This window comes from Mastigoproctus giganteus, chromosome 14 (assembly GCF_048544385.1).
Source record: "Mastigoproctus giganteus isolate SK-2022 chromosome 14, ASM4854438v1, whole genome shotgun sequence".
NCBI lineage: Eukaryota > Metazoa > Arthropoda > Arachnida > Uropygi > Thelyphonidae > Mastigoproctus > Mastigoproctus giganteus.
Genome location: NC_143588.1, coordinates 59998709 through 60025511, shown reverse-complemented (window position 1 = coordinate 60025511; position 26803 = coordinate 59998709). Strand labels below are relative to the sequence as shown.

The 26803-nt window shown below is 38.6% G+C and overlaps 1 protein-coding gene across 5 annotated transcripts in view; it reads left to right on the top strand.

The window, feature by feature from the left end:
• The window catches only part of rhea (Talin_middle and talin-RS domain-containing protein rhea), a 771509-nt gene that overhangs the window by 266110 nt on the left and 478596 nt on the right, over window positions 1–26803 (top strand). For all 5 annotated transcript variants that reach the window (XM_090388755.1, XM_090388752.1, XM_090388753.1 and 2 more), the window contains exons 10-11: window positions 5598–5702; window positions 5811–5900. In XM_090388755.1, coding sequence (XP_090244881.1) covers window positions 5598–5702; window positions 5811–5900 — 195 coding nt within the window. The remainder of the gene's footprint in view (window positions 1–5597; window positions 5703–5810; window positions 5901–26803) is intronic.

The following is a 26803-nucleotide window of genomic DNA, read 5'->3' as shown; positions in this document are numbered from 1 at the left end:
GCATCACAGCCTAAAAAAATGTGCAACTTGTGAAATGTTTGCCGAACTATCTGGAATGGAACATGATATTGCCATGGGGGATGTCTTTGTGTGTGTGCGCGATGTAAGGCGTGTAAGGAAATCAGGCGACAACTCAGCGTTGTTATGGGCCTATATGAGAGTTTGAAGGACAGGGTGGATGCCCTCGAAAGATCTAAATTTGAGGGGCCCATCAGGCTCTCAGCTGCCCACATCAACTCCAGAGCTTGCACTTGGTCATCACGCAACACAGCGGCAACCCCCAAGGCAGATTGCGCTGGTCCCAAAGGAACTAGTAGTTGTTGGTGACTCTATTGTCAGGGAAATGGGAAACATCCTTTGTAGAAAGGATAGATGGAACAGGACCAGGGTATGTCTGCCAGGGGCAAAGGTTGATGATGTTGTACAGCAGATATCATCTTTTAGGGGCACAAAAGGTGATATAGTTGTACACGTTGGCACTAATGATATTAATAGTAGGAGACCGGCAGAATTACTTAACAAGTACAGGCCACTGATGAAAAAAAGCCGTGAATTAGGGTTGAATTTGAAAGTGTCTGCAATTCTGCCCAGACATGATAGGAGGGAGTATATGATGAGAGCCTTGTCGATCAATTCGGTCCTGGAAAGATTGTGCAAGGCTCAAGGGATAGAACTTTTTTCAGCCTGGACTGTACTTGTTAACAGGAGAGACTGCTTCTACAGGGATGGGATACACTTAAATAGAAAGGGTGCAAGAATATTTGCTGATGCTATCGAGGCAGTGTTAGGTGGGTCGGAAAACTGATAGCTTGGGGGAATTCACAGACTAAAAGGTTAAAAGTAGCCGTAGGCAGAGGTGAAGGTGATTCTTGCACAACTTCTATTAGAATAAGTAGCGACCTGGAGCGAGGGGTGTTGGGGGTTTCAGGGACGGATGTCAGTCATCGTGAAACAGGTGGGTATATGGGATGTGTTAGAGTGGCTGGGAATAGGAATAGGTGCATGTATACTTGCATGTATACCAATGCTAGAAGTATAGTAAATAAATTTGATGAATTTGAAGTGTTGGTCAAGACATCAAAGGCAGATATTGTTGGGATATCAGAGACGTGGTGTCACACAGATATAAGGAATGCCGAACTGGAATTTGGGGAGTACAATGTGTACAGAAAGGATAGACAGGATAGGAAGGGAGGAGGTGTTATGCTGTTAATAAAGAAAAACATAAAATCAAAAGAAGTGCATCCAGTTGATATAGATGAACAGTGCACTGTTGAGTCAGTTTGGTGTGACATAAGCACTGCGAAAGCAAAAATTAGAGTAGGAGTGTGTTATAGGCCTAATGACTCGAATGAGTACAATGAACAATTGTACAGAGAAATAGAGTGGGCTAGTAAATCGGAATGTCTTATAATGGGGAATTTTAGCTTCCCAGATATTGACTGGAACTTGTGGGTTGGGCACTCTCACACTAGTCAGACATTTGTGGATTTATTGGATGGTTGTTTTCTTCAGCAGCATGTTCGGGAGGCAACCAGAGAAAGTAATACTCTTGATCTGGTTATCAGCAGTGATCATTCGTGTATTAGGAATTTGCAGATAAAAGAACCACTAGGTGGCAGTGATCACAGTGTACTAACGTGGGATTTATTTAAAGATTTAATTACCATCAGGGGTAAAGGAAAGGGTTTTTGCTTCCCTAAAGGCGAGTACAGTGGTCTCCGACAGTTTTTAAATTCTGTACAGTGGGATCAACTGACGATGTTACCAACAGTAAATTCTAAGTGGGAAGCATTCAAGGAATTAATCGTGGAAGCTACTAAAAGTTTCATACCTATTAAGAAATATTGTTCAAGGTTTAGGCTTAAATGGTTGTCAAATGAACTAATGAGCCTTGTAACAGAGAAGAAAAATGCATGGGATGCATATAAATTATCAAGCGACTCAGAAGCCTATGGCAGTTATAAGTTAATCTGTAATCAGGTCACAAAGGAGGTTCGGCAGGCGAAGGCAGATTACGAGAAATCCTTCGCAAAAGATGCTAAGAAAAACAGCAAGGATTTCTTTACTTATATAAACTCTAAAAGGAAGGGGATGAATCTGATTGGTCCACTTGACATTGATGGTTCAACTGTTGATGATCCTGCTCAGATAGCAAACAAACTGAATGAGTATTTTGCATCTACTTTCACACGTGAGGAATTATTAATGTTTGAAATTGGCAGAAGGTTATCAAATTGTACCAAGATACTTAATGATTTTGTAATAACTGAGAGCAAAGTGAAAGAGAAATTGTTGAAGTTAAACGTAAGAAAAGCACCTGGGGTGGATGGGATCTATCCAGTTATATTAAAGGAGGCGGCAAAGCAACTAAGCAAACCCTTAGCCATAATTATGAGAGCATCCTTGGACTCAGGGGAGGTTCCCACGGACTGGAGATGTGCAAATGTGACCAACCCAATTCATAAAGGGGGATTGAAGGGTGACACAAGTAATTACAGACCAGTTAGTTTAACTTCGGTTCCAGGTAAAATAATGGAATCGCTGGTTAAAGATTCATTGCAGGATCATCTGGACAAGACTGCAGCAATAATTCAAACACAGCATGGGTGTGTTAAGGAAAAGTCTTGTCTGACAAATTTGATAGGATATTATGATGTGGTTACAAAGGAACTGGATGCAAAAAATAATTTTGATATCATATATATTTGGATTTCAGGAAAGCTTTTGACACTGTTGCACATGAAAGACTATTGTACAAATTGGAGCAGAATGGTATTAAGGGTAAGTTGCTACAATAAATAAAAGGATGATTGAGTGGGAGAAGACAGAGAGTGGTAATCAATGGGTGCTGCTCTTCTTGGACTAATGTTATTAGTGGAGTCCCACAGGGTTCGGTGTTAGGTCCACTGTTGTTTTGTATATTTATCAATGATATTGATGAAGGTACATCAGGCTTAATGTCGAAGTTTGCAGATGATACAAAGGTTAGCAGGCTTGTTAATGACAGTAATAGCAGTGTGCTACTGCAACAGGATCTAGATAATATGGGCGGATGGGCTAAGAAGTGGCAACTGAAGTTTAACCTTGACAAATGCAAAGTACTGCATATGGGTAGAAGTAACCCCAGAGAAACGTACCAACTATGTGGTACTACACTTAAGGTGGTAGAAAATGAAAAAGACCTGGGAGTAATTGTGCAGGCAGATATGAAGTTCTGTGAGCAATGCAGACAGGCTGCCAGGGCAGGTCATGGGGTTTTGTCAATGATATATAGGAATTTTGCTAGCAGGGAAAAGGAGGTGATTATTCCTCTGTATAAGGCAATGGTCAGGCCACGCCTTGAGTACTGCGTAAAGGTCTGGAGGCCTCATTTTAGGAAGGATGTAGATTTACTTGAGCGTGTACAGAGAAGGGCAACAAGATTGGTGAGGGGAATGAAGGGATCCTCTTACCAAGAGAGGCTTAAGTTCTGCAAATTGCAGTGGCTGGAGACTAGGCACCTGTGCGGTGATCTGATTGAGGTATATAAGGCCTTGAATGGGTTGAGCACGCTGAATTCTGGACGGATCCTTCCACTTGTTCAGATTACGAACCTAAGGGGCATAAATTCAAATTAAGAAAAGACAGATGTAGAATAGATGTGCGGAAATTTGCCTTTAGCCAGCGGGTGGTTAATTGCTGGAACAAAGTTCCATCTGTTGTTGTGGAAGTTGATAGGTTGAATAAATTTAAGGAGGAACTGGACAGGCATTTGGAGGGAATGGTGTGATTTTTTTTTTTTTTTTTTTGGCTGATGCTGAATAAGCTCATACATTTGCTTTCTTGCATCACATGCCACTACTACTACTACTACTACTGTGTACTTAGAAGAGTTGTTTGTGAGAAAAATATCAAGCATGTTGGCTATATGATTAGGATTGTACAGTATTCTAGTAGGCAAATGAACAATTTGTGCAAGGTCATTAGTAATTGCAAAAGCCTTGGCATCTTGACCAGCTAGGTTTGTGCAACTAGAAAACGGAAGCCAGCTGGAGTTGTGAACATTAAATCACCACAGGAAAAATTACCTCACTATTAGGAAAGTTGGACCGGAGAGAGTCAAGTTGCAAAGAGAGGAAGTCAAAGAGTTCCAAGTGATTAGTGGAGGTGGGAGAACAGTAGAGACAACAGATGAATTTGACAGAATAAGGTAGAGAGATTTTAAGCCAGAGAAGATCTAAAAGAGGAGATTCCAAATTACCAAGTCTCTGACACCGAATATCGGAATGGACATATGCACAAGTACCACCTTTTGAGGCGAAAGGAATCATAGAGCGAATAATTCGGGCAACTGAGATGAGCAATAGTTGAATCAACCGATAACTGAGATTCTGTCAGAAAAAGTACATGGGGTTTGGCAGACTGCAAGTGGAAATAGACGTCTTTGAGATCAGAATTGAGACCTGTAAATTTGTGAAATGAACTAGGAAATGTTTGGGAGGTATAGATCTTTTCGCAGAAAAGCTTACTTTATTAGTTTGACAATTCAACGTGTATTCAGTAGTAAGAAAAAGTGGAGGTGGGGACATGCTGTATGATGTAATGAAATTTTTGGATATGGTGTACACATGGTAAGAATATACCCAAATCCTTGACATAACATGTCCTCATGTACTGTTGTACATGTACTGCATACATGTATATGCACTGTTGTACAATAGTATCTGCATGTACTGCATACATGTACATTCACTGTTGTACAATAGTATCTGCATGTACTATTGTACATGCAATTTTTGGTTGGTACTTCTGTGTCTTCATGGTAACTGGTAGTATTTGTGGTTATTAAAATGTTGCATAGAACTGATTAAAATAAATATGTATCCTGATAGAAACGTGATTGGTGTTGCCAAATCTTTTAATATAGGCACACTAAATATTTGTGTATAGTAATGTAAATGTCTTCACGGAGATTTATGTAGCATCAGCATAGTCATTGAATCCATTATGATTGAGCCTTTATGTTGTGGTTAATATAAAAATATTACTTTTTTTTATTTAGTGTTACATTTCTCATTAAGGCTGTGAATTTAGAGTTAAAATTGACATCTTAAAAATAGTGACAAAAAAATAAAATTGGTATTTTTATAAAAATATGTCACATTTTGATTACCGTTCACATTTAGTAACTGGTGCACTTGAGGGGAACGAGAAAGTTGTCAACAGTATCTCGAGTATCTAGAGAATCCCTAAAATTGAATAATAAATATTTGAACAGATGAAGGACAAGTAGAACAATAAGTAAAAACTGTGGAATAAATTTTTTCTTAGCTTCGAGATTATCTTGTTTATGGAATAGTAACTTCTCAGAGCAGAAGTAGGGACATACAAATGTATTTGGGACATTAGGTGCTGTTTATTAAAATTTAGAATATACCTCAAAATGAATTTTCAGTTTTTATGGCTTTTTTTTAAATTTTTATTTATTTTTTTTATAGAAAGATGGTGGATTTGATCAATGGGCTTTATGTTTGGTTCATTGAATCAATTTGTTTGAAGAGTAATTTTATAACCTTTATGCATTCAGTTTACTATATAGATGATGATCATTTCAGGAACACAAGAAATACCTTAATAACAGTGAACTTGAAGCCAAAGTGAAATATGTGTCATTAGCTCGGTCTCTTAAAACTTATGGTGTCACATTTTTCTTAGTAAAAGTAAGTATTCATTAAAACAAAATCATGTGATGGTTTGTAATATCAAATATAGTTTCAGAAGTTTACTCATTTAAAAACAAAAATTTAGTTTTTAATTTTAAATTTTAGGAAAAGATGAAAGGCAAGAATAAATTGGTTCCTCGACTTTTAGGTGTTACTAAAGATAGTGTTCTGAGGTTAGATGAAAAGACAAAGGAGGTAAGAATGTCAAATAATTTCTGCCATTTATTTCTTATGATATGATTTTGTACATACATTGCTGTTTCTTTACAGTGCAAGGCTGTAAAGGAAATGATAGCAATGTGCCTTGCACACATTGCTATCCTTTATGTTAATGTTTCTATTTAAAATGTTATGTATTAGATTGATAACACCATGGGAATTTGCAGCGTGGAATGATTAAGATGTGGAAGGATTTACAAAGAACTTATAAAATATAATGCGTTATATTACATAAATATTTCTAATACAACATAATTTAATTCTGTACATATAACCCATTTAATCAAATCAGTATACATAAGCTTAATATAAGGCCTGGGTTCTTAATCTAGTCCTAAGCAATGGCTGAATGATACTAATTAATGAAAAATAAACTTTACTTCATGTGATTTACAGAAATGTTATTTTATTGAGATATTAATTTGATCAATGAAACAGATGAAGTCACTGTCAGAAAACCTAGGAGTAACTGTGTTTTCTGACAGTGACGCTATATGTGCTGATAAAACAAACCTTTCTTTATTTCATAAATCCGATCAGCAACCTCATCATATCACTTTAGATATGGATGTGATAGTGTCTACATAAGAAAACCTTAGAGAAGGCACCTTACCATGATGGATGAACACACCAAGAATGTCCATTATGCTAGGGTATAAAAATCTGATTCTATTTCATTATAATATGGGCTGGGATGATGGGATTTCAACCCAGCAACAGTGCTCTCCACAGATTTTTCCTCTCACAGGTAATTGAGGCTGACAGTTTGAATAAATTCAAAGGTAGAAGCAAATAATTTGCAATTTCTTACTTACTGTTTTTTTTTTGCCAGTGCAGCAAAAGCCTGTGGCTTGCTTGCATTATATGGTGAACACTATTACTATTTTTTTTGAAGGAGTCTTTCCACCAAATAGTACTTATAACTGTGGGAATCAGCCATAAAAAAATCAACAAGATATTATTCTATGTGTATATCAATGATCAAGTTTTTCCGTGGCAGATCAACAGAGAAATTCTCTGGGCTAGTTCCTCACATCCTCAAAAGGACCTGTCCAGATCAATGTCCACTTTTAATTTCTGTTAATTTTTGCTTAAGTTAATTATTAGTTTCATACTGTAGACTTGTAGCTGTGATGACCTACTATATCTTATTATTTTTCATTATCTGAACCTGACTGCAGATATCAGCTAATTTATCTTTCCAATTTTAATTGGTATTTTATATTACTTTCAAGCATTTTTTTGGTGTGTCCAGTTTTTAGTTGGTTTTCTTAATTTTTCATAATCTTTAAATTTATTTTGAATGTGTGTTTTCATGTTTTGTGGCTGCATGCATAGGTCTTTCGTTTTCAGGAGATTAAAAATTACCATGAAAAATAAACTTTTGTCTTATCATCTTCCCTTCCTGATAGTCACTATGGCCATATATTTTGATAACTTGAGAGCTCTTGTCTTTCTTCCAACCTAGTTTCAGAGTAGTAGAGTAATTCCAACCTAGTTTCTAGAATAGTTTGAGTTCATATTCTCATTCTCCTTATCTCATTTGCTTTACATTCAAGTCACTGTCTTAGTTTCTTTCAGGTTCCATCAGGTATATCACATTTAGTTTACTGGTATGTTTGTATTTTCTGTATCATATTTTTAGCTGTTAATTTTTAATTTTTGTTAGTTGACCTTTATACGCCACTTCAAATTCCTTCGAAATTTATTTTGAATGTACTCAAAAAGTTAACAATAGGTTAAATCTTAAAATAAGTAAAGTTCACTTATTTACTTAAAATAAATCAGCAAACTTTACTTATTTGAAGAGTTAATGTAGTATTAAATTTTTTGAAGATTGTAATTGTACAAGAATAATTGAAATAGGGCATTTTATTAATAATGAAAACAGTGTTTGGTGTTTCTTCTTGAAATTAAATGTTTGTTATCTGTATGACGTACTAATAAAATGTAACTAGTGGTAGATGAATAATAACCCTGGATGCAGGCATAGGAAAAACCTTGGTAACTCAAGCAAGTTGAAGGAAAAGGTGTGCATTTAGACAGTGATTGAAGAAAGAGAGTCAGTAACATACAGAGTAGCAAATTTAATAAAAAAAAGTTAGGGAAATTGTTGGGACTAGAAAGAAGAGAGCCTATTAATTGAATTTTGAGTAAGCTACAGTTGAAGCTCAGCAATAACAAATTGATGTAGAGTTGTTGGGTAATAAGGATACCTTGTTCTTTTTAAGCCAACAATGTACTCGAGCCAATACTTTGAATCAGGAGGAAAAGAAGAGGAAGCTGAAGAAGAAGGAAAAATTTTAGAATCTCTTCATACAGTATTTTTTCTTTCCTCAGATTTATTGAACTGGTCAAACAATTTTGCTGGACATTAAATTCAGATTGATGCGTTTATTTATTTTAAAACAAATTTTGTTTTAGTCTAAAGGATTAATCTCTGGATTACCAGGATTTAGAAATGGAGGAAATTTTATTTTAGAGGCCATACTAGTGGCAGTTTTTGAGAACCATGAAAATAAAAGTGTCACTGCTAGATCAGTAGGCCAGCAGTTGGGAAGCCAATGCCAAGGAAAAATAGCCATGATCCACAGAGATTAATTAGTATTAATCTTGTAGTACAAGTAAGCAACAGACTTTTTTTTACACCAGCCAAAAAATAATAATAATAAATAAAAAAAATAATAATAATAAATAATAATAAAAATAATAAAATTAAAAAATTAACAAAAGAAGTAAAATAATAAATAAATTGAAAAATAATAAAAAATGTATAGTTTTCAATGAAAATTTCGAACACAAAAGATATACTATAATAGAACTATATACTATTAAAACAATATATACTATAAGAGAACATATAATGCTTAATACCATGCATGGATTGAAAGTTGAGAAGGCTGAAGATATTTTTTGATGGTAGGCTTAAATTTTTGTAGATTGTAATTTTCAGAAAATAAATGGGAAAGAAGTTGAAAGGATAAATGAGGAAGAAGAAAAGCTGGTTTGAAGTTAGACAGTAAATGGATGCTGAGTGGCTTGGAAGAGAGTGGGAAAATTAGAGATTCCATTTGAGAAGAATAGTGCCCATGGAGAACTTCCATTTCTGAAGAAAAGGCATACAGCAGAAACAGAATATCTGTGAGACAGAGTGGAGAGACTTTGTAAGGGATGGGTAATTAATACCCTGACTACCCACTTTTGAATGGAGTCTAGAAACCTAAGAAAGATTTTGAGGCACCTCCCCTGATCAAGCAACAGTATTTCATGGCAGGGTAGATTTGAGATTTTTACAGATTCAGAAGTTATCTAGAAGAAAAATAATGCTGAGAGTGAAAAAAAAAAAAAAAAACACGGAGTTTTTTTAGGCGCAGAGGAAGCAGTTTTTGTGATGTGCTTATGCCGAAAGAGAGAGAGCTGGTAGAAGTCAGTTTAATACCTAGTAAAGTAGGATGCTAGTAAATTAGCTTTATCTTTTGCTGAGGAGGCAAAAGAACCATCAGGTTTTAACAGAGGTGGAAGTATAGATGGGCAAAAGATGTGGCCAGTAGCTTTGGCAAGATGCTAGAATGCTTGACTACCACTTGGACAAGAAACAAGTTTTCTGATCTTAGCCTGTTCAAAATCTAGTTTGGATTGATTAATAACTGCTTTACAGTTGTTGTGAACTTTAGTGTAAGCAGAAAATGAACCTGCTGATTTGGATGTGAGCCAGTTATGACATGCAGCATTCTTATCTTGAATAGTCTTAGCACATCTATTGAAAAACAGAGGTTTAGATAAGGGATGAGATTTTAAGGTGAAGCGTATAAAAAAATATTTAATCCCTATAAGAATAATTTCACTGACCTGATCTGAGGAAATATTGACCTCAGAAGATTAAAAACATTAATTGAACCAAGGAAAAGAATAGAAATCTCAAAGATCATCCCATTTCAAGTTCTTGTAATGCCAAACAACACAAGACCACTAGAGAAAGGCTCCATTGGAGAAGAGATCATCATCAAGTTGTGATCTGAGGCCAACTCACCCAGACTGTGTACTTGGGTGGAATGTTCATCTGAAAAAGATTAAGTGTGTTGGCTGTGTGGTCAGGATTGTCTGGTAGGTAAATGAACAATCTGTGCGAGTCATTAGTAATTGCAAAAACCTCAGCATCTTGATCAGCTGGGTTTGTGTGACTAGAAAGCTGAAGCCAGCTGGAGTAGTGAACATTAAAATTGCCAAGGAAATTATCTTACTGTTAGGAAGGTTGGACTGGCAAAAGTTGAGCATCAAAGAAAGGAAGTCAAAAAGTTTCAGTGTTTAGTGGAAATTGGAAGAATGCTAGAGGTAACAGATGAATTTTATGGAATGGTATAAAGGGATTTTGAGCTAGAAAAAATCAAAAAGAAGAGATTACTGTCTTTGATAGGGAATATGAGCAAGGACATATACACAAGTACCATCTTTGAAACCGAAGGATTTTTAGAGTGAATAATTACAACAACTGAGATGAGCAATGGTTGCGGCAAACAATAATTTGGGATTTTGTCAGAAAAAATAAGTAGGGTTTGGCAGATTGTATGGAAATGGACATCATTGAGATTGTAAATGAGAGTATGTATATTTGTGAAGTGAATGAAATAGTTTTTGAGAGGTATAGACCTTTTTGCAGATGTTTGATCTATTAGTTTGACTATTTATGGTGCACTCAGTAAAGTAAAAGTAAAGAGGGAATATGAAGTATAATGTATGAAGTAATGAAATTGTTGCATATGGTGCACACACTACCTACTCCTTGATATAACATGGCTTCAACATTGCCTCCTGCACACTACTCTGGCTCCCTCTAATCACTAGGTAGTACAGCAGAGTCAGTGAGATTATGCACTAGTTGATCCGAAAGCCTCCTAGAGAATTACCAATAAGTTCGGTTCAGTAGACTGTCTGGTGGCCATCATTTGAAAATCATTTTACACTTGTACCTTTGAAATGTAAGGAAGATTGGATCTTTCCATGATGCCCATCATAATCTCAAAAGACAAAAGATATCAATCATACTGCATGATAGAAGAGATAGGGGTTGCCGAAGCATTGTTCTCAAGACTTAACATGAATTTTACCACTTCATTCCTTTGCTAAACAAAGTAGTGGTTTGCACTGGTTGATGAGAGTCATCTGTCACCTACTCGGACTTTCTCTACTCACTAGAAGGCAGAGTAGAAGCAGTGAGCTTATGGACACTATATAAACTTTAATATGTACATTTATATAAAGGAAGGTCAATGTCTCAAGAAGCTTAGTTTCTTTTTGTAGATGTGGACTCTAATTTAGACACGGTATTCCAAGTGTTTTGGGGGTGGTTGTGCAGGCAGATATGAAGTTCTCTGAGCAGTGCAGACGGGCTGCAAGAGTAGCTCATGGAGTATTGTCAATGATATACAGGAATTTTTCCAGCAGGGATAAGGAGGTGATTATTCCCTTGTATAAGGCAATGGTCAGGCCACACCTAGAGTACTGTATACAGGTCTGGAGGCCTCATTTCAAGAAGGATGTAGAGCTGCTGGAACGAGTACAGAGAAGGGCAACAAGATTAGTGAATGGAACAAAGGGGTGCTCTTACGAAGAAAGGCTTAAGTTTTGCAAATTACAGTGTTGGAGACTAGGCACCAGCAAGGTGATCTGATAGAGGTGTATAAAGCCTTGAATGGTTTGAGCATGCTCACTGCTGATGGGATTCTTCCTCTAGCTCAGAAAAATCACCTGAGAGGGCATAAATTCAAATTGAGGAAAGACAGATGTAGGATAGACGTGCGGAAATTTGCCTTTAGCCAGCGGGTGGTTGGTTGGTGGAACAGACTTCCATCCCTTGTGGTGGAGGTTGATAGCCTAAATAAGTTTAAGGCTCAGCTGGACAGGTATTTTGAACGAACAGAGGGGTGAAGTGGAAATGGTTTTTTTTTTTTGGCTGATGCTGCATAAACTTGCTTTCTTGCATCAAATGCCTCTACTAATGCTAATGCTAAAAAGTGAAGTCTTACAATTGCCTTATACAGTGGGATTATGACCTTCCTATATTTAGAGGCTATTGTTAGATAAATCATCGATATAACACTATGGCTTTCCTGTTTGCCTGTTTACACTGCCCAGAGAACGTCATATTGCTCCTTTTCATAATTCCTAGACCCCTTTCTTCCTCTACTGTTTTTTAATTCAACCCCACTAAATATTTAAGTTATTTTGCTTTGCTATTCCCTAAGTGTAAGACTTTGTTTGTATTTTGCTGCATGAAAACATAGCTGCCACTTTTCCAACTATCCTTGAAGCCAGTGCAAATCATCCCAAAGGAGGGCTGCTTGGCACTGATCATTAACAACTCTTCCAATCTTTACTTCCTCTGCAAATTTTGACATCACACCATCTTTCCATTCTTTGATGTTGTTTATGAAAATTAGAAACAACAGTCGACCAAGAACCAATTCTTGAGGGACCTCACTTCTGATGTTACATCAATCTGAAGAATATCCATTAATCACAACCCTTTGCCTCCTTCTCTGCAGACCCCCCTTTAATCCATCTTACAATCTTGCCTCTGATTGGAGACAAAGCAAATCTAGCTGAGTTTTTTGCTTTCTTAAAGCAGACAGGGTTATTAAACAGATTTTATCATTTCAACTGCAGTTCAACTGCACTAAAATTCCCTTCCATTAAGAAGTACGGTGACACAGCTCCCACCTTATGGCTACATCATATGATTATTATGTGAATTTTCATGAACTTCTTGAGTACTGTCATTGAATTTTAATAGCATTGAATGTTTTTAACTCCTGAGACATATTTACATTTTTTAGATGATTTTTAAATTGAACATGTGTGAAATGTAGTGAAGTGTATACACTATCTAACTTGTTTTTGATCACATACAGATTTTTTCAAAATTTAATACTTTTTTTTAAAAAATTGGTTTGGAATAAAACTCACAAAAAATGATATTACATTTGTTATTATTATGTAAGTTTTGAACACTGGTTACTGATTTTTCTAGTTTAATTACAAACAGGGACCCTCCCAGAACAGTTGACAATGTACATTGAAATATAAAATTAGTATGTAAGTGGACAGCGGACCATCATGCAGTGTCATTCTCTTCTGTGCTGTGTGAATTCATACAGACCAATTCAAGTTAAATGATCTTTATTTCTATGTTGTTAAGTTTTGTATGACAGCAAGAGGCTGCATAAACCTGAAAAAAATGTTTTGCTAGATTTGTGGTAGCTTTGTTGTAAAAAATGAAAAAAAAATTGAGCCTACAGGCCAGTAAGGCTCCAGGAGTTGATGGCATATACCCCTATAATCTTAAGGGAAGAGGCAAGTGAGTGCATTGAACCATTGAGGCTAATTATGTGAGCATCACTGGACTCTGGAGTGATTCTGTTGGATTGGAAAAGTGCTAATGTACCTCCAGTACATAAGGGCGGTTCTAAGAGTGAAGTGGGAAATTATCGGCTGGTTAGTCTAACTTCAGTAGTAGGGAAAATCATGGAGACAATGATCAAAGTTGTAATTAAGGATCATTTATTATTATTATTATTATTAGCTATGTGGTACAAGGAAGTCTGAGGCTTATGCAGCCAAAAAGAAAAAAAAAATTCTCTAGTTACCCTGAGATAGATAGATAGAGAGAGAGAGAGAGAGAGAGAGAGAGAGAGAGAGAGAGAGAGAGAGAGAGAGTTAAAAGTAGAAGTGAATCACCAAGAAAGAGAAAGTATGGGCTTGGCCATACTCATGGTGAGTATGTGCCAAGGGATTATTGATTGAAAGAAAATTAGAGTGAGCCCCTGGGTTTAGATCGAAATAGAATTCTGAAGGATACTCAGCATGGTTTTGTAAAGGGAAAATCATGTTTAACTAATCTGGTTAGCTATTTTGATGGGGTCACTCAAGAGCTAGATGTTGGGAATAATTTCAACATTGTTTATTTGGATTTCAGCAAAGCATTTGACTCAATCGCACATGAGCGGTTACTTTATAAGCTGGAACAGGTTGGAATCACAAGGAAAATCCTTAGATGGATTGCTTCAGCTGGATGGCTGGATTGCTTAAGCTGGATGGGTTGTAATAAATGGTTATTTGTCAGATTGGGTTGATGTAAGAAGTGGGGTTCCCCAAGGATCAGTATTAGGACCACTGTTGTTTCTAATTTTCATAAATGACATCGATGAAGGGATAGAGGGTGTTATGTCTAAATTTGCAGATGATGTAAAGATTTATAGAGTAGTTAATGATCGCCACCATGCAGAGCTTCTTCAGAATGACCTAGATAGACTTCAGGGATGGTCAGAAAAATCCAGCAAAGTGTAAGGTATTGCACCTGGGGAACAGTAACCCCAAAATAATTTATACACATGGCGGAGTTGAACTAAAGCCGGTATTGGAGGAAAGGGACTTGGGCGTTATGATACAGTCAGACATGAAGTTCCCTGAGCACTGTAGACAGGTTGCAAGGAAGGCCCATAGTGTCCTATCGATGATTTATCGAAAAATCGCTAGTAAAGATAAGGACGTCATAATCCCATTATATAAGGCTATTGTTAGACCACACTTGGAATACTGTGTTCAGGTATGGAGACTGTACCTAAAGAGAGACATTGTGCTTCTTGAAAGGGTCCAGAGACGGGTAACTCGCCTGGTGAGATCGGCAAAAGGGCGTCCATATGAGGAAAGACTTCAAATGTGGGGTTTGCAGAGCTTGGAAACTGGGCACCTTAGAGGAGAATTGATTGAGGTGCCTCTCAGAGCCTTAAACACCTCAATCAAGTCTCCTCTAAGGTGCCTAGTTTCCAAGCTCTGCAACCCACATATTCAAAATCTTTCCTCATAAAGTTCCTAATTCCTCATTGACAGGGAGATGGGGATATATTATGCAAAAAGATAGGTGGAACAAGACCAGGGTGTCTGCCAGGGACAAAAGTTGATGACATTGTAGAACAGATATCTTTTAAGAGCACCAAAGGTGATATTGTTGTGGCTAGCTTGGTGGGATACACAAACTGAAAGATTAACAGTGGCTGCAAACAGAGGCATAAGTCATTCTTGCACTGCTTCTATTGGAGAGCAAGTTGCTAGGGATTTTCAGGACTGCTGGGAGTCATAGTGGAACAAGTAAATACATGGGCTGTATTTGGATAACTAAGTGTAGGAACAGGTGCACGTATACCAATGCTAGAAGTATAGTTAATAAAATTGATGAGTTTGAAGTGCTGGACAAGACATCAAGGCAGATATTGTTGGAATATCAGAGACGTGGAGTCACACAGATAAGCACTGCAGAACTGGAATTTGGGGAGTACAAGTACAATGTGTACAGAAAGGATAGACAGGACAGGAAGGGAGGACAGGTTGTGCTGTTAGTTAAGAAGCACATAAAATCTAAGGAAGTGCATCCAGTTGACATTGGTGGACAAGGCAACGTTGAGTCAGTGTGGTTTGACATAAGCAGTGGGAAAGGGAAAATGAGAGTAGGTATGTGTTACAGGCCTAATGATCTGTTGAGTACAGTTAACAATGGTGCAGAGAAATAGAGTGGGCCAGTAAATTAGTGTGTCTTGTAATTGGAAATTTTAACTTTCAAGATATAGACTGGTACTTGTGAGTTGGTCACTTGCATGCTAGCAAGACTTTTGTGGATTTATTGGATGGCATATTTTCTACAGCAATATGTTCGAGAGGCAACCATACGGAGTAATACTCTTGATCTGATTATCAGCAGTGATTATTAATGCATTAAGAATTTGCAGATAAAGGAACCACTGGGTGACAGTGATCACAGTGTACTGATGCTGATTTACTTAAAGATGTAACTACCATAAAGGGTAAACCGAAGGGCTTTTGGTTTCGTAAAGGTGACTACAGTGGTCTCAGACAGTTTTTAAATATAGTGGGATCAACTGATGATATTACCAATGGTGAATTCCAAATGGGAAGCCTACAAGGACTTATCTTAGAGGCTACTTGGCTTTTCATACCAACTAAGAAATACTGTTCAAGGTTTAGGCCTAAATAGATGTCAGATAAATTAATGAGGCTTGTGGCAGGGAAAAAATGCATGGGATGCACATAAATTATCAGGTGACACAGAAGCCTGTGGAAGATATAAGCCAATCTGTAATCAAGTCACAAAGGAGGTTAGGCAGGCAAAGCCATATTATGAGAAATCTTTGGCAAAGGATGCAAAGAAAAACAGCAAAGAGTTCTTTACTTATCTAAAACTCTAGAAGGAAAGGGATGAATCAGATTGGTCCATTTAAATAACAGGTAGCTGATAAACTCAATGCATTTTCATCTTCATTCACATATGAGGAATTCTTCAAGGAGGGAATGACAGAAGCTTATCAAAGTCTAATAGGGTGGTGGGGTCTATCCAGTTATATTAAAGGAGGCAGCAAAGGACGTAAGCAAACCCTTAGCTATAATTATCAGAGCTGCCTTAGACTCAGTGGAGGTCCACATGGACTGGAGGTGTGCAAATGCATACCCAATTCACAAAGAGGGTTCAAAAGGTGACACAAGTAAAGTAACTACAGACCTGTTAGTTTAACTTGTGTTTTGGGGAAAATCATGTAGTCACTGGTTAAAGAAGCACTGCAGGATCATCTAGACAAGACTGCAGTAGTAGTTAAGACACAGCATGGGTTTGTTAAAGGGAGGTTTTGTCTGACCAATTTGATTGGATACTATGATGTTGTCACAAAGGAAATGGAAAAAATAATAATAATAATTTTGATACATATACTTAGATTTCAGTGGACATCGGCGAAGACTGGATATTAGAGCTGGAAAAGAAATTAGAAAATATGAATTGGAATATCATCGGTTTGGCTGAAACAAGAAGAAGACAGGAATCAAGTTTATCAAGTGGAATTCTGCTGTACACCAATGGAATCAGTGAAAGGAGCGAAGGTGCAGTTGGTTTTCTGGTCCATAAAAATATAAAAAACAATATTTTGGAATTCAAAAGTACATCACCAAGGGTGTCAAGTTTACCACTCAGCATTTCTAAGAGGTACAAGCTAAAGGTTATAATGATTTATGCACCAACATCGAGCCACGACGATGAAGAGGTTGAAGAAATGTACGCCGAAATTGAGAGCCTTCTAGATGAGAAGAAAACCCACTACACAATCATTATTTTGCTTATTGGAGGCTTGGAGTGGTGGTACCCATGTTTAGTCTCTAGAGCTAACTTCCGGTCAACCCTTCTCCATCTCTTCTATCATGCAGTATGACTGATGTCTTTTGAGTTTAGGATGAACACCATGGTGAGATTCATACTTCCTTACATTTCGAGGGTACATCTCTAAAACGGTGTTCGCAGGCCGGCCGCTAGTTGGTATACTAGTTAGTAAAGGGAGCTAGTTGGTAGGCTGCTAGTTAGTAAAAGGAGACACAGGTAATTACAGACCCGTTAGTTTAACCCGTTAGAAAAGTAGAACAAGCATTAAGGGAAAACAAAGGACTTAAATCAGCAGCCATGAGCAATAATACAGAAAGACAAATGATACTGAAACTGAAGAATAGCGATGGTGTACTTATAAATAGCGGAGAAGGCATAATTCAAATAGTAGAAGACTACTACTATCGAGAATTATACAAGGAGCGAGGGAATGATGCCAACAGTGGGGAAGATGGATCGCAAATTAGTAACACATACGACATACCCGATATTCTTCCTGATTAGGTAGAACATGCTTTGAAGAAAATGAAGAATCAGAAAGCCCCAGGGGAAGATGAAATTACTGTAGAGTTGTTAAAATTGGGAGGAAGAGACATAACACAAAAACTGGCGAGACTCTTCACAAAATGCATTAGCATTAGGAAAGGAACATGATGCAAGAAAGCAAGCTTATATAGCATCAGCATAAAAAAAAACAACCCTTATTTCACCCATCCACTCGCTCCAAATGTTTGTCAAGTTCTGCCTGGAATCTATTTAAGCTATCAATGTCTACAACGACAGATGGAAGTTTGTTCCACCAATCAACCACCCGCTGGCTAAAGGCAAACTTTCACACATCTATCCTACAACCGTTTTTCCTCAATTTGAATTTATGCTCTCTCAGGCGATTATTCTGACCAAGAGGAAGAATCCCATCCGTATTGAGCATGCTCAAACCATTCAAGGTTTTATACACCTCAATCAGATCACCTCGCAAGTGCTTAGTCTCCAGACACTGCAATTTGCAAAATTTAAGCATTTCTTCGTAAGAGCAACCCTTTGTTCCATTCAGTAATCTTGTTTAGCATTAGTAAAGGCATATGATGCAAGAAAGCAAGCTTATGCAGCATCAGCAAAAAAAAAAAAAAAAAAAACCCCTTCACCCCTCCACTTCACCCCTCCATTCGTTCGAAATACCTGTCCAGCTGAGCCTTAAATTTATTTAGGCAATCAACTTCCACAACAAGGGATGGAAGTCTGTTCCACCAACCAACTACCTGCTGGCTAAAGGCAAATTTCCACACTTCTATCCTACATCTATCTTTCCTCAATTTGAATTTATGCCCTCTCTCTGAGCAAGAGGCAGAATCCCATCAGCATTCAACATGCTCAAACCATTCAAAGCTTTATACACCTCTGTCAGATCACCTCGCTGGTGCCTAGTCTCCAGACACTGTAATTTGCAAAACTTAAGTCTTTCTTCGTAAGAGCAACCCTTTGTTCCATTCACTAATCTTGTAGCCCTTCTCTGTACTCGTTCCAGCAGCTCTTCATCCTTCTTGAAATGAGGCCTCCAGACCTATATACAGTACTCTAGGTGTGGCCTGACCATTGCCTTATACAAGGGAATAATCACCTCCTTATCCCTGCTAGAAAAATTCCTGTATATCATTGATAAGACACCATGAGCTACTCTTGCAGCCCGTCTGCACTGCTCAGAGAACTTCATATCTGCCTACATAATTACCCAAAGGTCTTTTTCATTCTCTACCACTATCAGTGAAGTACCACAGGGTTGATACGTTGCTCTGGGGTTGCTGTTTCCCATATGTAGTACTTTACATTTGTCAATGTTAAAGTTCATTTGCCACCTCTCAGCCCATCTGCTCAACGTTTCCAGATCCTGTTGCAGCAGCATACTGTCAGTAGTGTCCTTGATAACCCTGCCAACCTTTGTATCGTCTGCAAACTTGGACATTAAGTTTGATATACCATCATCAATATTATTTATAAATACAGAAAACAATAATGGACCCAACACTAAACCCTGAGGGACTCCACTAATAACATTAGTCCATGATGAGCAGTGTCCATTGATTACCACTCTCTGTCATCTCCCGCTCAACCACCCATTTATCCATTGCAGCAATTTCCCTCCAATGCTACACTGCTCCAATTTGTGCAGCAATCTTCCATGTGCAACAGTATCAAAAGCCTTTCCAAGATCAAAGTATAGGGCTCACATCTGGTGAGTATGGGCTTGGCACACCCAGAGTCTTGAGCTGGATATCTTCATTTTATTGGTGATTCCCTTCTACTTTTGACACACACACACACACACACACACACACACACACACACACACACACACACACACACACACACACACACACACACACACACACACACACAATAATAATAATATCAAAGTTATTATAAAAAAAAAAAAAAGTTATAATATCATAGCAAAGCAAAAGGCTCAAGCTAATGGAAGTGCTGTGGCTCAGAGCAGAACTGAGGGGGGCAGTTGTCCTCTGACTCACAGCCTTATAAAATGCACTGTTTGCTTGATGTTTGCAGAGCAATCGGGTACGGGACATGATACTGCCAAGGGGGATGTCTTTGTGTGTGTGCGATGCAAGGAGTGTATCGATATCAGACAACAACTCGGTGTTCTTGTGGGCCTATATGAGAGCTTGAAGGACAGGGTGGATGCCCTCGAAGAAACTAAATTGAGGGGCCCATCAAGCTCTCAGCTGCCCACATCAACGCCAGAGCTTGCACTTGGGCATCGCGTGACACAGAGACAACCCCTAAGGCAGAAAGCGCTGGTCCCGAAGGAACTAGTAGTTGTTGGTGACTCTATTGTCAGGGAAACGGGGAACATGCTTTGTAAAAAAGATAGGTGGAACAGGACCAGGGTATGTCTGCCAGGGGCAAAGGTTGATGACGTTGTAGAGCGAATATCATCATTTAAGGGCACAAACGGTGATATAGTTGTACACGTTGGCACTAATAATATTAAAAGTAGGAGACCGGCAGAATTACTTAACAAGTACAGGTCACTGTTGAACAAAAGCCGAGAATTAGGGTTGAATTTGAAAGTGTCTGCAATTCTGCCCAGACACGATAGGAGGGAGTATATGATGAGAGCCTTGTCGATCAATTCGGCCCTGGAAAGATTGTGCAAGGCTCAAGGGGTAGAATTTTTTTCAGCCTGGACTGTACTTGTTAACAGGAGAGATTGCTTCTACAGGGATGGGATACACTTAAATAGAAAGGGTGCAAGAATATTTGCTGATGCTATCGAGGCAGTGTTAGGTGGGTCGGAAAACTGCTAGCTTGGGAGGAGACAAAGACCAATAGATTGACAGTAGCCACTGGCAGAGGTGAAAGAGATTCTTGCACTGCTTCTATTAGAATGAGCAGAAGCCTGAAAAACAAGATGCATAGTATTTCAGAGACTGCTGGGAGCCATTGCGGTACAAGTAAACACATGAGTTGTGTTAGGGTAGCTAAGAATAGAAACAGGTGCAGGTATACTTGTGTGTACACCAATGCTAGGAGTTTAGTAAATAAATTTGATGAATTTGAGGTATTGCTCAAAACATCGAAGGCAGATATTGTTGGGATATCAGAGACGTGGTGTCACACAGATATAAGGGATGCGGAACTGCAATTTGGGGAGTACAACGTCTGCAGAAAGAATAGACAGGATAGGAAGGGGGGGAGGGGTTATGCTATTAGTTAAGAAACACATAAAAACCAAGGAAGTGAAGCCAGTCGACATCGCTGGACAGTGCAGTGTTGAGTCAGTTTGGTGTGACATAAGCATTGGGAGATCAAAATTGAGAGTAGGAGTGTGCTATAAGGAATTGGGAGTAGGAGTGTGACTCTGATGAGTATAATAAGGAACTGTATAGGGAAATAGAGTGGGCCAGTAAATCAGAGTGTCTTATAATGGGAGATTTTAATTTCCCAGATATTGACTGGAATTTGGGGGCTGGTTACTCACACACTAGCAGGGCTTTTGTGGATTTATTGGATGATTGTTTTCTACATCAGCATGTTCGGGAGGCAACTAGAGGGAGTAATACTCTTGATTTGATTATCAGCAGTGATTCTTCATGCATTAAGAATCTGCAGATAAATGAACCACTAGGTGGCAGTGATCACAGTGTGCTGAAGTGGGATTTACTGAAAGAGGTAACTACCATTAGGGGTAAAGGGAAGGGTTATTGCTTCCGTAAAGGCGACTGCGATGGACTGAGACAGTATTTAAATTCTATACAGTGGGACCATCTGATGATGTTACCAACAGCAAATTCAAAATGGGAAGCATTCAAAGAACTTATCTTGGAAGCTACTAGGCTTTACATACCAACTAAGAAATATTGTTCAAGGTTTAGGCCAAAATGGCTGTCAGATGAACTAAGGAGGCATATGGCAGAGAAGAAAAATGCATGGGATACATACAAATTAACACATGACACAGAAGCCTATGATAGATACAAGTTGATATGCAACCAAGTTACTAAGGAGGTTAGGCAGGCGAAGGCAGTTTACGAGAAATCCTTGGCAAGGGATGCAAAGAAAAACAGCAAAGACTTCTTTACTTATGTAAACTCTAGAAGGAAGGGGATGAATCAGATTGGTCCACTTGATATTGATGGGTCAAGTGTTGATGATCCTGCTCAGGTAGCTAACAAACTAAATGAATATTTTGCATCGACATTCACACATGAGGAGTTATTCAGCGAGGGGAATGCCAGAGGTGTATTCAACTCTAGCAGTAAGCTACAGAATCTTGAAATAACTGGGAGTAAAGTGGAGGAGAAACTGTTGAAGATAAACACAAGAAAGGCACCCGGGGTGGATGGGATATATCCAGTTATATTAAAGGAGGCAGCAAAGGAAGTAAGCAAACCCTTAGCCATAATTATGAGAGCTTCCTTGGACTCAGGGGAGGTACCCATAGACTGGAAATGTGCAAATGTGACCCCAATTCACAAAGGAGGATCAAAGGCTGACACAAGTAATTATAGACCTGTGAGCTTAACTTCTGTTCCAGGAAAATTAATGGAGGCACTGGTTAAAGAAGCACTGCAGGATCATTTAGACAAGACTTCAGTTATAGCTCAGACACAGCATGGTTTTGTTAAGGGGAAGTCTTGCCTGACCAACTTGATTGGATACTATGATGCAGTCACAAAAGAACTGGATGCAGGGAATAACTTTGATATTATATACTTGGATCTTAGAAAGGCTTTTGATACTGTTGCACATGGAAGACTGCTACAGAAATTGGAGCAGTGTGACATTGGAGGCAAATTGCTGCTATGGATAAAGCGGTGGTTGAGGGGGAGAAGACAGAGAGTGGTAATCAATGGATACTGCTCATCGTGGACTGATGTTATTAGTGGAGTCCCTCAGAGCTCAGTGTTGGGTCCATTATTGTTTTCTGTATTTATAAATGATATTGATGATTGTATATCGGGCTTAATGTCCAAGTTTGCAGACGATACAAAGGTTGGCAGGGTTGTCAAGGACACTACTGACACTATGCTGCTGCAACAGGATCTGGAAAGGTTGAGCAGATGGGCTGAGAGGTGGCAAATGAAGTTTAACATTGACAAATGTAAAGTACTACACATGGGAAACAGCAACTCCAGAGCAACGTATCAACTCTGTGGTACTACACTGACAGTGTTAGAGAATGAAAGGGACTTGGGGGTGGTTGTGCAGGCAGATATGAAGTTCTCTGACAGTGCAGATGGGCTGCATGAGTAGCTCATGGAGTATTGTCAATGATATACAGGAATTTTTCCAGCAGGGATAAGGAGGTGATTATTCCATTGTATAAGGCGATGGTCAGGCCACACCTAGAGTACTGTATACAGGTCTGGAGGCCTCATTTCAAGAAGGATGTAGATCTGCTGGAACGAGTACAGAGAAGGGCAACAAGATTAGTGAATGGAACAAAGGGGTGCTCTTATGAAGAAAGGCTTAAGTTTTGGAAATTACAGTGTCTGGAGACTAGGCACCAGCGAGGTGATCTGATAGAGGTGTATAAAGCCTTGAATGGTTTAAGCATGCTCAATGCTGATGGGATTCTTCCTCTAGCTCAGAAAAATCACCTGAGAGGGCATAAATTCAAATTGAGGAAAGACAGATGTAGGATAGACGTACGGAAATTTGCCTTTAGCCAGCGGGTGGTTGGTTGGTGGAACAGACTTCCATCCCTTGTCGTGGAGGTTGATAGCCTAAATAAGTTTAAGGCTCAGCTGGACAGGTATTTTGAACGAACAGAGGGGTGAAGTGGAAGTGGTTTTTTTTTTTTTTTTGGCTGATGCTGCATAAGCTTGCTTTCTTGCATCAAATGCCTCTACTAATGCTAATGCTAATTCCCTGCATTTGGTTCTTTTGTGACTGCATCATAGTATCCAATCAAATTGGTTAGGCAAGACTTCCAAAACTATGCTGTGTCCAAGCTATAACTGAAGTCTTGTCTAGATGATCCTGCGGTGCTTCTTTAACCAGTGCCTCCATTAATTTTCCTGGAACAGAAGTTAAACTCACAGTTCTATAATTACTTGTGTCAGCCTTTGATCCTCCTTTGTGAATTGTGGTCACATTTGGGGACCCCCCCCCCAGTCCAAGGAAGCTCTCATAATTATGGTTAATGAATTGCTTACTTCCTTCGCTGCCTCCTTTAATATAACTGGATAGATCCCATCCACCCCACGTGCCTCTCTTGTGTTTATCTTCAACAATTTCTCCTCCACTTTACTCTCAGTTATTACAAAATTATCTAGCTTACTGCCATAGTTGAATACACCTCTGGTATTCCCCTCGCTGAATTACTCCTCATGTGTGAATGTCGATGCAAAATATTAATTTAGTTTGTTAGCTACCTGAGCTGGATCATCAACAGTTGAACCATCGATATCAAGTGGACTAATCTGATTCATCCCCTTCCTTCTAGAGTTTACATAAGTAAAGAACTCTTTGCTGTTTTTCTTTGCATCCGTTGCCAAAGATTTCTCGTAATCTGCCTTCGCCTGCCTAACCTCCTTTGTAACTTGGTTACATATCAACTTATATCTATCATAGGCTTCTGTGTCACGTGTTAATTTATATGTATCCCATGCATTGTTCTTCTCTGCCATATGTTCATCCGACAGTTCATCTGATATCCATTTAAGCCTAAACCTTGAACAATATTTCTTAGTTAGTATGTAAAGCCTAGTAGCTTCCAAGATAAGTTCTTTGAATGCTTTTCATTTTGAATTTGCTGTTGGCATCAGCAGTTGGTCCCACTGTATAGAATTTAAATACTGTCTCAGACCTCTAGTTACCTCTTTGAGTAAATCCCACTTCAGCGCACTGTGATAACTGCCACCTAGTTGTTCATTTACCTGCAGATTCTTAATGCATGAAGAATCACTACTGATAATCATATCAAGAGTATTCCTCCCTCTGCTTGCCTCCCGAACATGCTGATGTAGAAAACAATCATCCAATAAATCCACAAAAGCCTTGCTAGTGTGTGAGTGACCAACCCACAAATTCCAGTCAGTATCTGGGAAATTAAAATCCCCCATTATAAGACATTCTGATTTACTGGCCCACTCTATTTCCCTGTACAGTTTCTTATTATACTCATCAGAGTCATTAGGCCTATAGCACACTCTTACTCTCAATTTTGATCTCCCAATGCTGTACTGTAGGAACGAGAACGAGCGTATCCTGTGCGGACGTACATTTCTGCCGCTCCTGGAACAGAGAAGTTTTTTCTGATTTATTTTCTGTTTTATTAGCTTAAATTGGCATATTAACTTATTTTCTAGAGTTGTTTTATATTATTATTTACGATACTTAGATTAAAGTAACTTAGATAGAGATTTTGTAGATATTACTTAGTATCGGAAAGGGTATCAAATCCACGTGTTTACCGTTCGTAAATAGCCACCATTGTTACGCGATAGAAAATATCTCGAAATAGATAGCATAAGCTTAATATAATATAGTATAGTACATAATATTGTCAATTAATTAGATAATTAATCTTGTTGAACTTCATTGTCAATTAAATTGTACTTTTAACTATACATATAACGACTTGGTTTACATAACATAAATAATTAGTAAAAAATAAATAATTAAAACTTAACTTGATACGGAAGTTATATAAAGGGATTTCGTAGATAACACTTGATACTGAAACATAAATGTAGCGTTATAACTGTGTTGATATATAAGTTTAGGGTTTTAATTTTGTACTGAAATTGAAATTTTATTGAAATTAAATCGAAATCATGACTCTGACCAGAGCAGCAAAGCAAAAGGCTCAAGCTAATGGGAGTGCTGTGGCTCAGGGGAGAGCTGAGGGGGGGCAGTTGCCCTCTGACTCGCAGCCTATTAAAATGCACTACCTGCGTGATGTTTATGGAGCAGTCAGGTACGGAACATGATACTGCCATGGGGGATGTCTTTGTGTGTGTGTGTGCGCGATGCAAGGAGTGTAAGGAAATCAGGCGACAACTCAGCATTGTTATGGGCCTATATGAGAGCTTGAAGGACAGGGTGGATGCCCTCAAAGGATTAAAAGTGAGGAGCCTATCAAGCTCTCAGCTGCCCACACCAATGCCAGAGCTTGCATTTGGTCATCGCGCAGCACAGCGGCAGCTCCCAAGGCAGAATGCACTGGTCCCAAAGGAACTAGTAGTTGTTGGTGATTCTATTGTCAGGGAAACGGGAAACATGCTTTGTAAAAAGGATAGGTGGAACAGGACCAGGGTATGTCTGCCAGGGGCAAAGGTTGATGACGTTGTAGAGCCGATATCATCTTTTAAGGGCACAATCTTTCGGCCCTGGAAAGATTGTGCAAGGCTCAAGGGGTAGAATTTTTTTCAGCCTGGTCTGTATTTGTTAACAGAAGAGACTGCTTCTACAGGGATGGGATACACTTAAATAGAAAGGGTGCAAGAATGTTTGCTGATGCTATCGAGGCAGTGTTAGGTGGATCGGAAAACTGCTAGATTGGGGGGGATACAAGGACTAATAGATTAACAGTAGCCACTGGCAGAGGTGAAAGTGATTCTTGCACTGCTTCTAATGGAATGAGCAGCAGCCTGGAAAACAAGATGCAGGATATTTTAGAGACTGCTGGGAGTCATTCCAGTACAAGTAAACACATGGGTTGTGTTAAGGTAACTAAGAAAAAGAACAGGTCCATGTATACTTGCGTGTACACCAATGCTAGGAGTTTGGTAAATAAATTTGATCAATTTGAGGTATTGCTCAAAGCATCAAATGCAGCTTATATATGTACAAACAGATATAAGGAATGCAGAACTGGAATTTGGGGATTACATTGTCTACAGAAAGGATAGACAGGATAGGAAGGGAGGAGGGGTTTTGCTATTAGTTAAGAAACACATAAAATCCAAGGAAGTGAAGCCAGTCGACATTGCTGGACAGTGCAGTGTCGAGTCAGTTTGGTGTGACATAAGCATTGGGAGATCAAAATTGAGAGTAGGAGTGTGCTATAGACCTAATGATTCTGATGAGTATAATAAGAAACTGTACGGGGAAATAGAGCGGGCCAGCAAATCAGAGAGTCTTATAATGGGGGATTTTAATTTCCCAGATATTGACTGGAATTTGGGTGCTGGTCACT